At 53.2% G+C, this 14,336-nt stretch overlaps 1 protein-coding gene across 1 annotated transcript in view; it reads left to right on the top strand.

Annotated features, from left to right (window-relative positions):
• LRRK1 (leucine rich repeat kinase 1) overlaps positions 1 to 14,336 on the top strand; it is a 68,930-nt gene that overhangs the window by 2,018 nt on the left and 52,576 nt on the right. The window contains exons 2-4 of the mRNA XM_080651776.1: positions 2,241 to 2,458; positions 10,285 to 10,448; positions 13,540 to 13,711. Of these exons, the coding sequence (XP_080507902.1) occupies positions 2,362 to 2,458; positions 10,285 to 10,448; positions 13,540 to 13,711 (433 nt within the window). The 5' untranslated portion in view covers positions 2,241 to 2,361. The remainder of the gene's footprint in view (positions 1 to 2,240; positions 2,459 to 10,284; positions 10,449 to 13,539; positions 13,712 to 14,336) is intronic.

Below are 14,336 nucleotides of genomic sequence, written 5' to 3'. Positions count from 1 at the left end.
CATCCCGTGGCCTCAGCTGCACCCCCCCCCCAACTCCACAGGCCAGCACCCTCTCTAAACCAGCCTCTCTCTCACATTCCTCTCTCTGTGTCCTTCTGAGGGACTCTCTACTGTGTTCCTACTCGATCTGTTTGACTCTTTTTTAGAAAATATCTGGGTGGCATGAGCATTTGTAACATGCTTAACTTCCAATTGTCTTCCAACTGACTTTTCAAAAAAAAATTTTTTTCTTTTCAGAGAGGAAGGGGGAGGGAAAAGAGAGAGAGAAACATCCATGATGAGAGAGACTCATGGATCGGCTGCCTCCTGCACGCCCCCTCCTGGGGACGGAGCCCGCAACCCGGGCATGTGCCCTGACCGGGAATCGAACCCGGGACCCTTCAAGACCTCAGGCCGGCGCTCTCTCCACTGAGCCACACCGGCCAGGGCTCAGCTTCCTTTTAAAGTTCTTTTTCATTAAGTATTCGGGTTTCTTCCTTAGGGCAGGTCTGGAGAGTTGGCCCAAGAAAATGGGTGTGGTTTTAAAATGTGTGAAAAGAAGGATCCCGGCAGGAAGCCCTCTTTAAGGGTGTCTGTACCAGCAGGAAAAGAAAAACGTGTCATTTCCAGCCACGACCGGTGGCCTGGGTCCCAACCCCAAAGACGCTTGAGCCACACAGAGCTACCTCGCCTTAAAACTCCTACTTTGGCATCTCGGCCAAAATACAGACCATCATTGAAACGCTGCTCCCGGGGCACACATCCTCCCCCTGGTAAAGTGCTTTTCAGAAGGAAACTGAAAATGGAAAGAGGAACAGAATGTGCTGGGTGAGGGGGGTGGCCTGAAATATTTTAAAGGTTAAAAAAAAAAAAACGTCAACACATCATAGGGGAAGACACTTCTCTTTTCAGAAGGGGCATCCGCCAGCATTTGGGGTTTGGAAATGGGTGGGATGTCTTTGCTCGCCGATTTTAAACAGGTTAGGAGCAGATAGCAGCGGGTCTCCTTGATTTCTGAATGTTACTGGTTTTTCCTTATTTTGTGGGTATTTTCTGTCCATCCTCACCCGAGGATATTTTGTCCATTAATTTTTAGAGAGAGTGGAAGGGAAGGGGAGAGACAGAGAGAGAGAGAGAAACATCGATGTGAGAGAAACACATCGATGGGTTGCCTCCCGCACGCGTCCCAACCAGGGAATCGAACCCGGGACCCTTCGGTCCAAGGGCGGATGCTCTATCCGCTGAGCCAAACCAGCGAGGGCTGGAGACTTGGTTTTGTTTTTTATTTTTTTTTTAATGTATTTTTATTGATTTCAGAGAGGAAAGGAGAGGGGGAGAGGGAGGGAAACATCCATGAGGAAAGAATCATGGGTCGGCTGCCTCCTGCACGCCCCCTCCTGGGGATTGAGTCTGCAACCCCCGGTATGTGCCCTTGACCGGGAATCGAACCAGCAACCTCTTGGTTCACATGGAGGTTCTGTTGTGCTTCTTCTCCCTGTCCCCATCTCAAGCCGATTTGGCTCAGGGGCCGTTCTAGAACCTCTCACTGGGGAGCCGGCGGAGCTGAGCCTTTGACCTTCACACATCATTTGCATGACCTTCATTTCTTCTTTTTTTAATATTTTTTATTTTTTTTACAAAGAGGAAGGGAGAGGGGATAGAGAGTGAGAAACATCCATCAGCTGCCTCCTGCACACCCCCCACTGGGGATGTGCCCGCAACCAAGGTACATGCCCTTGACCGGAATCAAACCCGGGACCCTTCAGTCCGCAGACCGACGCTCTATCCACTGAGCCACACCGGTTAGGACTTCATTTCTTTAATATATTTTTTTAGCTGTGCCGTATCTCTCTCTGTTTCTGAGGTCGGTTGCTAATCATTGATGTCTCTCTCCCTCTCATCCTCTCCCTCTCTCTTCCTCTTTGAAATCAATAAAAATAGACTTTAGCCCTAGGCCGTTTGGCTCAGTGGGTAGAGGGTTGGCCCACAGACTGAAGGGTCCCAGGTTCGATTCCGGTCAAGGGCTCTCTCGGCCCTGGTGCAGGAGGTAACCAATCGATGTGTCTCTCTCACGTCAATGTTTCTCTCTCTGTGTCTCTCCCCCTTCCCTCTCCTTTCTCTATAAATCCATGGAAAGATATCCTCAGGTGAGGATTAACCAAAATAAAACCCCAAAAACTAAAAAAAAATAATAGTAAGTAAATATATTTTTAAAAAAGGAAAGCGTTCTGATTTTATGATGGTTTTCTTTTCACCACCAGAGCCAGACGACCTTCTGCTCAGCCATGACCGAGTGTCCGTGCCTTCGACCCCGCCTCGGGCAGCCGCAGCGGTGACCACGGCCAAACACGGACTGGGGGGGAGCGGCCACCCCGAGGGTTGATGGCTGGCATGTCGGGGCGACCGCCCAGCATGTACTGGTGTGTGGGGCCGGAGGGGTCAGCCGTGAGTCCGGAACGCGCCATGGACACGCACAATGGTAAGGACGGGGCTGGCCGACCCTGCCACGCGTGTCCCAGGGGGAGCCCAGGTCACGTGAGAACAAGGGGTTCTCCACGGAGGGATGTAGCATGGCTGTGATGGGGTGAATTGTTTATTATAAAATGCGTCTGGGGGTTCTCATTTACATTCTAAAAATTAGCCACGGCTGGTGTGGCCCAGTGGTTTGAGCGTCGACCTATGAACCAGGAGGTCACGGTTCGATTCCCAGTCAGAGCACATGCCCGGGTTGGGGGCTCGATCCCCAGTAGGGGGCGTGCAGGAGGCAGCCGATCCATGATTCTCTCTCATTGGTGTTCCTATCTCTCTCCCTTTCTCTCTCTCTGAAAATCAAAACAAATGTATTTTTTAAAAATATATTTTATTGATATTTTACAGAGAGGAAGGGAGAGGGATAGAGAGTTAGAAACATCGATGAGAGAGAAATATCGATCAGCTGCCTCCTGCACACCTCCCACTGGGGATGTGCCTGCAACCAAGGTACATGCCCTTGACCAGAATCCAACCTGGGACCCTTCAGTCCACAGGCTGACGCTCTATCCACTGATCCAAACCGGTTTCGGCAATAAAAATGTATTTTAAAAATAATAATAATAATAATAAAAAACCCTTGGAGGCTGACATGCTTTGGAAATGATGTTGACATATCATTTTGGGGTTGTTGGTTTTTTTTTTGGTGAATCCTCACCCGAGGCTATTTTTCCATTGATTTTTTAGAGAGAGTGGAAGGGAAGGGGAGAGACAGAGAAACAAAAGAATCCTTCCAAGTGGAGTTTAGAAAAAGATCTAAACTGGAATGAAACACATTTTACTTTGGGGTGTTTTGGTGGTGTGTGATGTGTGTGATGTGTGTGTGTGTGTGTGTGTGTGTGTGTGTGTGTGAGTGTGTGCGCGCGGGGTAGGTGGTTTTCTTCACACTGCTACTGTTTTTCTTTGTTTTTAATATTTTTAAAATTGACTTCGGAGAGGAAGGGAGAGGGAGAGAGAGAGGAACATCCATGATGAGAGAGAATCATCGATCGGCTGCCTCCTGCACGCCCCCAACTGGGGATCAAGCCCACAACCCAGGCAGGTGCCCTGACCGGGAATCGAACCTGGGACCCTTCAATCTGCAGGCTGAGACTCTATCCATTGAGCCCAACCGGCCAGGGCCACAGCTTCCTGCTTTGACCTGTAACCCACCCCCCACCCCCACTTGTGTCTGGGTAGCACGGTTCACCCCCCAAAGGCCAGGGACGTGTGAGCGCGTGGCCTGCCGGCTGCCCGGTGGCACCCAGCCGGTGTGTGTGTCTCTGTCCCGTGTTCCGGCCTCACTCCTGTCTCCCAGGAAGGGAGGCGTGGACGGCTGTTAGGGCTGTGCCCTCGCCGATGAGCCCTGGGCCAGGCCTGCGGGGCAATCCATCCCGACAAACAGGCTGTGACACATTCCTACGTCCATCTGACACGTGGGAGCGGACAAACCCGTCCGGCCAGCGGCGGAGGCTGTCTGGAAAGAGGAGAAGGGGGGAAACCGAGATCCTTCAGGCCCAGAGCCCTCGGGGAGCAGGCTTCTGGGCATGGAGGGGGTGGGGTGCTCGGACGGACAGAGGGACAGATGGACTTCACCAGGGTGACTCACGTCCCCTGCTCTCTGTAAGGGATCCTGACGCCACCTGCCCGCCTCTCGGAGCATGGTCCTCCCCTCCCCCGGACCCAGCATGGACCACAGGAGGACAAGGAACATTCTAGACCAGGGGTGGGCAAACTTTTTGACTCGAGGGCCACAATGGGCTCTTAAACTGGACCGGAGGGCCGGAACAAAAGCATGGATGGAGTGTTTGTGTGAACTAATATAAATTCAAAGTAAAGGAGCGGAGGGGAGAGCAAGAGAACCAGATAGAACAGCCGGATCCGGCCCGCGGGCCGTAGTTTGCCCACGGCTGTTCTAGATGGTCTGCAAGTCCCAGTGTCCTTTTCTTGTTCCTTTGGCTTGTTCAAATCTGTGTTTTTTTTAAAAAAACTTCTTGCCCTAGCTGGTTTGGCTCGGTGGATAGAGCATCGGCCTGCGGTCTGAAGGGGCCTGGGTTCGATTCCAGTCAAGGACACATACCCGGGTTGCGGGCTAGATCCCCAGTAGGGGGTGCACAGGAGGCAGCCGATCAATGGTTCTCTCTCATCATTGATGTTTCTGTCTCTCTCTCCCTCTCCCTGGCTCTCTGAAATCAGTAAAAATATATATTTTTTTAAAAAATAACTTTGCCCTAGCTTATTTGGCTCAGTGGATAGAGCATCGGCCTGTGGACTGAAGGGTCCCGGGTTCGATTCCGGTCAAGGGCATGTACCTTGGTTGCGGGCACATCCCCAGTAGGGAGTGTGCAGGAGGCAGCTGATCGATGTTTCTCTCTCATCGATGTTTCTAACTCTCTATCCCTCTCCCTTCCTCTCTGTAAAAAAATCAATAAAATATATTTTTAAAAAATAATAACTTCTTGCCCTGGCCAGTTTGGGTCAGTGGTGAGAGCATCGGCCTGAGGACTGAAGGGTCCCGGGTTCAAGTCCCGGCCAAGGGCATGGACCTCGGTTGCAGGTTCGATCCCCGCCCCCAGTTGGGTAGCGTGCGGGAGCCAAGCAGTCCGCGTGTCTCTCACACATCGATGTTTCTCTCTCTCTCTTCCACTCTCCCTAAAAATCAATGGGAAAATGTCCTTGGGTGAGGGTGACCAACAACAGCAACAAAGGTGAAATGTAGGCTCTGCCCTGGCTGGTGTTTCTCAGTGGCTAGCAGGGGTGGGCAAACTTTTTGACTCGAGGGCCACAGTGGGTTCTTAAACTGGACCGGAGGGCCGGAACAAAAGCATGGATGGAGTGTTTGTGTGAACTAATATAAATTCAAAGTAAAGGAGCGGAGGGGAGAGCAAGAGAACCCTCCGCTCTTTCGGCTCCGCGGGCCGGATAGAACAGCCGAACGGGCCGGATCCGGCCCGCGGGCCATAGTTTGCCCACGGCTGGGTTAGAGCATCGGCCCATGAACCAGAGGGTCCCGGGTTCGATTCCCGATCAAGGGCACATACCTGGATTGCAGGTTCAATCCCCACCCTCCCCCGACCCGCACGGTGTGAGTGTGTGTGCGGGAAGCAACCAATCTATGTGTCTCTCACACATCGATGTTTCTCTCTCTCTCTCTCTCTCTCCCCCTCTCTTCCACTCTCTCTAAAAAAAAATAAAATTAATGGGGCCCTGGCCGGTGTGGCTCAGTGGATAGAGCGTCGGCCTGCGGACTGAAAGGTCCCGGGTTTGATTCCGGTCAAGGGCATGTACCTTGGTTGCGGGCACATCCCCAGTAGGAGGTGTGCAGGAGGCAGCTGATGGATGTTTCTCTCTCATCGATGTTTCTAACTCTCTCTCTCCCTCTCCCTTCCTCTCTATAGAAAAATCAATAAAATATATTTTTAAAAAATTAAAAATGGGAAAAATATGCTCGGGTGAGAATGAACAAAAAAAGGAAAAAAAGAGGAAATGCCAGCTCTCCCATCTGATAAGACCCTGCCTTGCTTTATCTCTGGTCACTGCCCACTTCCCCTTGGGGACTCTGAGGCCCAAGATCTGCCCCATCTCTCCCTGCCCCGGGGCGTCCTGCTCTCAGGGGTCCCGGGTCCGTGGCTCCATAAGCTGGGGACTCGATTCCGGTTGGCTTTCTGGGGGCGGGGGGCGAGGAAGGGGGGTTGGGGCGGGGGAGGGCTCTCTTCCTGCCACTCCGGTGCCTGCCCAGCTTGCAGGCCCTGTGGGTGAGGTGGGCATTTCTTCTTTATGGCATCCGTCTTCCTCAAAAGCTTGTGGGAACGCCTTTGGGTGCTGATCTTCCTGTTGGGGTTCCCCGTCCCTTTCTGGGAACGCGGCCCGGTCCCTGCAGCCCGCAGCGAGGGGAGGTAGGGAGGCTGCAGTGGGCTGCCTTGGGGGGTTTGCCTGGACTATTTCTTTAAAAAAAAAATTTAAAAAAAAAATAGCCCTGGCCAGTGTTGCTCAGTGGATAGCGCCTCAGCCTGCAGACGGAAGGGTCCCGGGTTCGATTCTGGTCAAGGGCACGTACCTCGGTTGCAGGTTCCTCCCCTGGTCGGGGCGCGTGCAGGAGGCAGCCAACAGATGTGTTTCTCTCCCATCGATGTTTCGCTCCGCCTCTCCCTCTCTCCCTAAACATCAATGGGAAAATAAAAACAAATGAAATTAAGTTACAAAGGGTGTTTTTGCACGGTTTCATACGCATTTCTCGTGTGTAGTAAGTGAGGTTCAGCGTGTTTTGGCATGTGTGACACTGGTTGCATCTGCTTGCGTCTAAATTCCCACGCACCCAGTGGTTGTGGGTTCGATTTCCGGTCAGGGCACGGACCTCGGTTGCTGTCAGGCGTTGGAAAGCCCCAGGGTACTGTCCTGAGGCAGCCCAGCCGTTGACCTGACATGAACCCCACCACCCCGGGGGCCGAAGCGGCCAGACCCCAGGGCAGGTGGTGCGGACACGGGGCGTGGGGCCCGCGTGGAGCTGTTCTCGGAAAGCAGGATCCAGCAGGGCCTGAGGCATCTTGGTTCTCACGGAGCAAGAGGCTTTGTGCCCGTGGGCCGTTCTGAGGGAGGCAGCCGACGGCCAGGGTCACAGGCCAGCATTTCCGTCGCCCTGGGTTCCACCACCGTTCACTGTTCTCGGTAAAAGAATCCATGATTCTCGCTCATCATGGATGTCTCTCTCTCTGTCTCTCTCTGTCCCTCTCCCTTCCTCTCTGAAATCAATTAAAAACATATATTGGTGTCACCCTCTAAATGCCCCTCTGCAGAGCAGCTGTGTCTTCCTTGCCTGGTGCTCAGCTTTGCTAACAGCGAGTTGAATTCAGTTCGAAATGTTGCTTGGATAAGCCGGAAAGTATATATATACACACGGAGTGGCCAGATTATGATGATCTCTGAACGCATAATCATCTGGCCACTCCGTGTACTTATGTCGAAGGGAAAGCTTGCAAATCTTTTTTTTTTTTATTATATTTTATTGATTTTTTACAGAGAGAGAGGGAGAGGGAGAGAGAGTTAGAAACATCAATGAGAGAGAAACATCCATCAGCTGCCTCCTGCACACCCCCCCACTGGGGATGTGCCCGCAACCAAGGTACATGCCCTTGACCGGGAATCGAACCTGGGACCCTTCAGTCCGCAGGCCGATGCTCTATCCACTGAGCCAAACCGGTCAGGGAAACCTTGCAAATCTGGATATGTCAAGGGACCAGGAGATAGTGGCCCCCAGTCTCTGGCTAGTAAGGCCTCTGCTTCTTTCTAACTACCCACCATGCCGTTCTTATACATGGAAAAACCTTATTTTAAAATCCCAACTCTGCTGTTGACCTACACTGAGTGGCCGGACTATTATGCGTTCAGAGATCCTCATAATCTGGCCACTCCGTGTATATTTTTTTTAAATATATTTTATTGATTTTTTACAGAGAGGAAGAGAGAGGGATAGAGAGTTAGAAACATCGATAAGAGAGAGACATTGATCAGCTGCCTCCTGCACACCCCCCACTGGGGATGTGCCCGCAACCCAGGTACATGCCCTTGACTGGAATCGAACCCGGGACCCTTCAGTCCGCAGGCCGACGCTCTATCCACTGAGCCAAACCGGTTTCGGCCACCATGCCGTTCTTATACATGGAAAAACCTTATTTTAAAATCCCAACTCTGCCGTCAGCCTACACTGAGTGGCCGGACTATTATGCGTTCAGAGATCATCATAATCCGGCCACTCCGTGTATATTTTTTAAAATAAATGTTTTATTGATTTCAGAGAGGAAGGAAGAGAGAGAAACATGGATCGGCTGCCTCCTGCACGCCCCACACCGGGGATCAAGCCCGCACCCCGGGCCTGTGCCCTGACCGGGAATCGAACCCCGACCTCCCGGTTCACAGGTCGATGCTCAACCCCTGGGCCATGCGGGCCGGGTCTGATTGTACTTTGTATCTGCAGAGGAAAGAGCAGCTCTCTGTGTATCCCCCGGCGTGATCGGTTCGTGTACCGATCGGCTGGGCGAAAAGAGGCTCACCACCATGCCCAGAAGACAGTCCCTCGTAAATAAATAATAAGCCGAGAACCAGCGGTGTGTCTCGCGCGCTCACAGCTGTCAGCCCCCTTGTGCCCACCCGGGAGCGCCATCCATCCGCCTTGGACGAGCGGACGTGGCATTCCCAGGGGCCAGGTGGGGAGACCCACAGACAGGCTGTCTGTCTGGGCTGCGAGGCTGGGCTGGCCCGGGTGTGACGTGACTGTTGTGTGTGAGGGAGCCAGGCCCCCGGTGAAGGCCCCCGCTGATTGCTTCCCCCGATGCCGGGGGTCCGAGGGGCCCCACGTGATGAGGGCCGGGCACCCCGCCATCTGGAGCCGGGGAGGAATGACCGCGAGGGTCACCCTGGGGGTCACGCCGCCCTCCACAGCCTGAGCATCTTCCCCGAAGGAAGGAAGGGTTGGATTTCACCGTAATCCGACCCAGAGGTGACACTGCTGCGCGGGCTGACTCTCCGGAGCCGGAGCTGGCAAAGGCGGCAGCGTCCTCCGAGAGGAAGCCTGTCCAGTCGGGGCTGCGGGGGGGGGGCGAACCCCGCGGGCCCAGGAGGGTGTGACCTGCCTGCAGGGTCCGTCCCAGGCCCCCCCACCCCACCCCTCCGGCCTCGGCCACGTGGGGACTCTCCGGAGGATGTCCCGGGAAGGTCGTTAAACAGTTATGACCAGGTCAGTAGCACCCTAGAGGTGACTTGCGTGTGTTCTGCGGTGAACTGTGCGTTGATAGATATATGTTTATTTTATTTTTTTATTATTATTATTTTCATTAATCCTCACCCAAAGATGTTTTTTCTGTTGATTTTTAGGGAGAGTGGACGAGAGAGGGAGAGACAGAGAGAAACATCGATGTGAGAGAAACACATCCATGGGTTGCCTCCTGCACGAGCCCCGACCAGGGCCCGGGCTGGGGAGGAGTCTGCCACCGAGGTACGTGCCTTTGACCGGAATCGAACCCGGGACCCTTTGGTCTGCAGGCCGATGCTCTATCCGCTGAGCCACACCAGCCAGGGAGATAGATGTATTTTTGCTTTCTGCTGCCCTGTGGATGGAGGTGACTGTGATTTTTAAAATATGTTGGGTGTGCCAGTAAGATCTGGGTGTCTTTTGTAGGGTGTACAGGCAATGCCACAGGTTTTGAATCGACTGACAGCATTTACTCATGTGAGGATGAGAGAATGAAACGTTCTATGTGTAAATATATAGATAGAGCCCAGCTGGCGTGGCTCAGGAGTTGAGCATCGACCTACGAACCAGGAGGTCAGGGTTCGATTCCCGGTCGGGGCACATGCCCAGGTTGCGGGCTCGATCCCCAGTAGGGGGCGTGCAGGAGGCAGCCGATCCATGATTCTCTCTCATCATGGATGTTTCTTTCTCTCTCTATCTCTCTCTCTGTCTCCCTTCCTCTCTGAGACCAATAAAAATATATTTTTGGCCAAAACCGGTTTGGCTCAGTGGATAGAGCGTCAGCCTGTGGACTGAAAGGTCCCAGGTTCGATTCCAGTCAAGGGCACGTAACTTGGTTGTGGGCACATCCCCAGTGGGGGGTGTGCAAGAGGCAGCTGATCGATGTTTCTCTCTCATCGATGTTTCTAACTCTCTATCCCTCTTCCTTCCTCTCTGTAAAAAATCAATAAAATATATTTAAAATATATATATATTTTTTTTTGAAAAAAACAAAAAACCTTTCTAATGATTCCCCAGGGATGGTAATGCCGAGTGTGCTTCCCTCCCCGCAGGTGCCGGGGACATGGGCAGCAAGCTGGCCACACCGGACGACGACCCCACTGGGCGGGGTCCTGGGGCGGAAGACATTCACGCCGCGTACAAGCGGGGAGACGCCAGCAGAGCCCGCCGCCTGCTCAGAGAAGCCTGTGATGAGTGCGCCTCCCAGCGGGAAAAGGTGAGGTCCCTGCCGGACCCTCCGGCCAGCACGGGGCGCCCAGCATGGACGAAGGCGGCTGCTCAGATTACGGATACACATTACACTAACGTCAAACGACTGATGTGGTTTTTCTTTTTATTTTATTTATTTATTTTAAATGTATATATTTTTATTGATTTTTACAGAGAGGAAGGAAGAGGGACAGAGAGTTAGAAACATCGATGAGAGAGAAACATCGATCAGCTGCCTCCTGCACGCCTCCCACTGGGGATGTGCCTACAACCAAGGTACATGCCCTTGACCGGAATCGAACCTGGGACCCTTCAGTCCGCAGGCTGACGCTCTATCCACTGAGACACACCGGTTAGGGCTGGCTTTTCTTTTTAAATCTATCTTTATTGATTTCAGAGAGGAAGAGAGAGAGGGAGAGAGAGAGAGAAACATCAGTGATGAGTGAGAATCATGGATTGCCTGCCTCCTGCACGCCCCCCCACTGGGGACCGAGCCTGCAACCCTGGCATGTGCCCCCGGCCGGAATCGAACCTGGGACTCTTCAGTCCGTAGGCCGACGCTCTATCCACTGAGCCACACCAGTTAGGGCTGGTGTGGTTTTTTTTAAAAAACATATTTTTATTGATTTCAGAGAGGAAGGGAGAGGGAGAGAGAGAGAGAGAGAGAAACAGCAATAATGAGAGAGAATCATGGACCAGCTGCCTCCTGCACGCCCCCACCTGGGGATGGAGCTCACAGCCCGGGCATGTGCCCTGACCGGGAATCGAACTGTGACCTCCCGGTTCAGAGGTCGTGAAGATGGACCACTGAGCTACTGGGGCTGGGCTAGAGTGGCTTTCTTTGCAGAAGGGTGTGGGAGGTAGAGGTATGGGCGGGGGGGGGAGAGGGGGGGCTCATCATTTTATGCTGTTGGAATTAATTAATTTTTTTGGAAGGGTTCATCCTCACCCGAGGATATTTTTCCATTGATGTTTAGGGAGAGTGGAGGAGAGAGGGGAAGACAGAGAGGAACATCGATGTGAGAGAGACACATCGAGGGGTTGTCTCTTGCACGCGCCCCAACCTGGGCCCGTGCTGGGGAGGAGCCAGCCACCGAGGTTCGTGCCCTTGACCGGAATCGAACCCGGGACCCTTCAGTCTGCAGGCCGACGCTCTCTCCACGGAGCCGCACCGGCCAGGGCTCCTCTTTTTATTTGAATTAAAATCAGTGTGCCCTGTGGAGCCCGTGGGCTGCCTCTAGCTCTGACCTTGCCCGCCCTTGGGTCCCCTGGTGGCCTCGGGCCGGCTGCCGTGACATCACTGGTACCTGTGAGAATGGGGTGGCGGCCTCTCATTGGCCCGGCGTGGTGTGTGCGGCGAGTCCTTCAGTCCATCCCTGTGGCGTTTCTTCCTGACGCAGCTGCTTTCCGGGAGTGTCCTAGTGCCGTGGTCGGCAAACTGCGGCTCACGAGCCACCTGCGGCTCTTGGGCCCCTTGAGTGTGGCTCTTCCACAAAATACCACGGCCTATTTGGGCGCGTCTATTTGGAAGAAGTGGCGTCAGAAGAAGTTTACGTTTAAAAAATGTGGCTCTCCGAAGAAATGTCCATCGTTGTCCTGTTGCTATTTGGCTCTGTGGACAAATGAGTGTGCCGACCACTGTCCTGGTGAATAGGTGACTGTCTGCTGTCCTCCTCGTCATTTCGGCCCCTGAGCCTGTCCCTCGCCACCCCTGTCAGGCACGCCTCGCGCCGCCAGCCCCTCTGTCCCCACGCCTCTCCCCAAGCGCTATGGTTCTGCCGGCGATACACTCCCTTCCGGGGGCAAGCCCTCATTGCATCGCCCACAGATGCAAGATGCAGGCACGATGCATCCCCGCTCTCAGGATGAAACGGGACCACACACATCAAGTGCTGGTGTAGCACCCGGCACACGGCGAGAGCTTGATAAATAATCCGTCTCGCCCGGCCGGCTGGTGTGGCCCAGTGGTTGAGCTTCAACCTGTGAACCAGGAGGTCACGGTTCAATTCCCGGTCAGGGCACATGCCTGGGGTGCGGGCTCCATCCCAGTAGGGGGCGGGCAGGAGGCAGCTGATCCATGATTCTCTCTCATCAGTGATGTTTCTCTCTCTCTTCCTCTCCCTTCCTCTCTGAAATCAATAAAAATATTTTATTTTTTTAATCCTCACCCAAGGATATTTTTCCATAGATTTTTTTTTTTTTTTTTTTTTTTTTTTTTTTTTTTTTAGGGACAGTGGAAGAGAGAGAGAAAAAGAGAGAGAAACACATCAATTGGTTGCCTCCTGCACGAGCCCTGACCAGGCCTGGGCCAGGGAAGAACCTGCAACCAAGGTACATGCCCTTGACCGGAATCGAACCCGGACCCTTCGGTCCTCAGGCCGTTGCTCTATCCACTGAGCCACACCAGCTGTGGCATATTTTTAAAAAATATCTTCGAGTGGGGATTTTAAAAAAAAAGATCATCATTTTAAAGGTAATTAATCTACACTAATAAAAGAGTAAGATGCAAATTGACTGTACCTTCGCGACACCCACCAGCCAATCAGGAGTGAGTATGCAAATTAACCCAACAAGGATGATGGGTTAATTTGCATACACAGGCACCGAGCGGCCGGGGGTGGGCGGGATGCTTGCATCATCGCCATGGCGACAACGCAGGCATTCTGCGCCACCCCAGCTGCTCCGGGCCTCTGGACAGCGTGGGAAGGCCGAAAGGCGGCTCCGGGCCCAAGCGGAAAGGTGCCTCAGCCGGAGCGAAGGCGGTGCCAGCAGCCAGGGGAAGGAAGGCCCATTCTTGCACGAATCTTCGTGCATCGGGCCTCTAGCATTAACATAACAATTATTGATGAACTCCTTTGCCTTTTTTTGGACCATGTCTTGGAAATCACGTGTGCTTTCCCACCCTCGGCACCTCTGGTTTTGCGCGGGCCACATTTCAAGTCCTCAACAGCCGCACGTGGCCAGGAGGGGGCGCCCGCCCAACACAGCTCGGCTCTAGCCTTCCCCGCGGGCTTCCTCAAGCGCACAGAGCGGATCCTCTTGGCAATTTCCAACAGCCCCGGCCTCCCTGAGGTCCCGTTGCTGTTTGCTCTGACCAGGGCCAGCTCCTGAGCATCGCAGCGACCTACGGGGACCTGGAGACCGTCCGGTACCTTCTCACCGAGAGGCAGGTGGAGCTGCCGACAGAGCCCACGGACGACAACCCCGCGGTGGTGGCGACGCACTTCGGGCACACGGACGTCGTGCAGGAATTGCTCGAGTCCTGCCAAGGTAAGTCCCACTCAGGGGACCCTCTTCTTTAGAAGTCAGACAGGCCTTGCGGGGAGACTGCACCCCAAAATGCTTATTCCTTCTCACTTTTACCCATCTTGAGCTCCCGTGCTTACACTGTAGGAATCTGTGTTCCTTTTTATAAAATCTAATGGAGATTTCCCATATCCCGCTCTCCCTGCAGATCCCCCTTATTTATTTTTTAAGGCTTTTTTTAAAAATATATTTTATTGATATTTCACAGAGAGGAAGGGAGAGGGATAGAGAGCTAGAAACATCGATGAGAGAGAAACATCGATCAGCTGCCTCCTGCACACCTCCCATTGGGGATGTGCCCACAACCAAGGTACATGCCCTTGACCGGAATCAAACCTGGGACCTTTCAGTCCGCAGGCCGACGCTCTATCCACTGAGCAAAACCGGTTTCGGCCAGATCCCCCTTATTTATAGTTTGTATGAATGTGCTACGTTTGTTCCAGCATTTGAACCTATATGATACATTACGACTCACCAAAGTCCCCTCCAGAACTCAGTTCCTTTCATCACTGAATCCATGGTACCTGTTTCAGATGTGCCATGTGATGTTGCTTTTTTAGTCGCAAGTAATTTTTTCTTCTGGTAGACT

The sequence above is a fragment of the Plecotus auritus genome (assembly GCF_963455305.1).
Source record: "Plecotus auritus genome assembly, chromosome: 15".
In the NCBI taxonomy this organism is placed as follows: Eukaryota; Metazoa; Chordata; class Mammalia; order Chiroptera; family Vespertilionidae; genus Plecotus; species Plecotus auritus.
The sequence above is the reverse complement of the archived record's forward strand: the minus strand, read 5'-3'. Positions and strand labels throughout refer to the sequence as shown.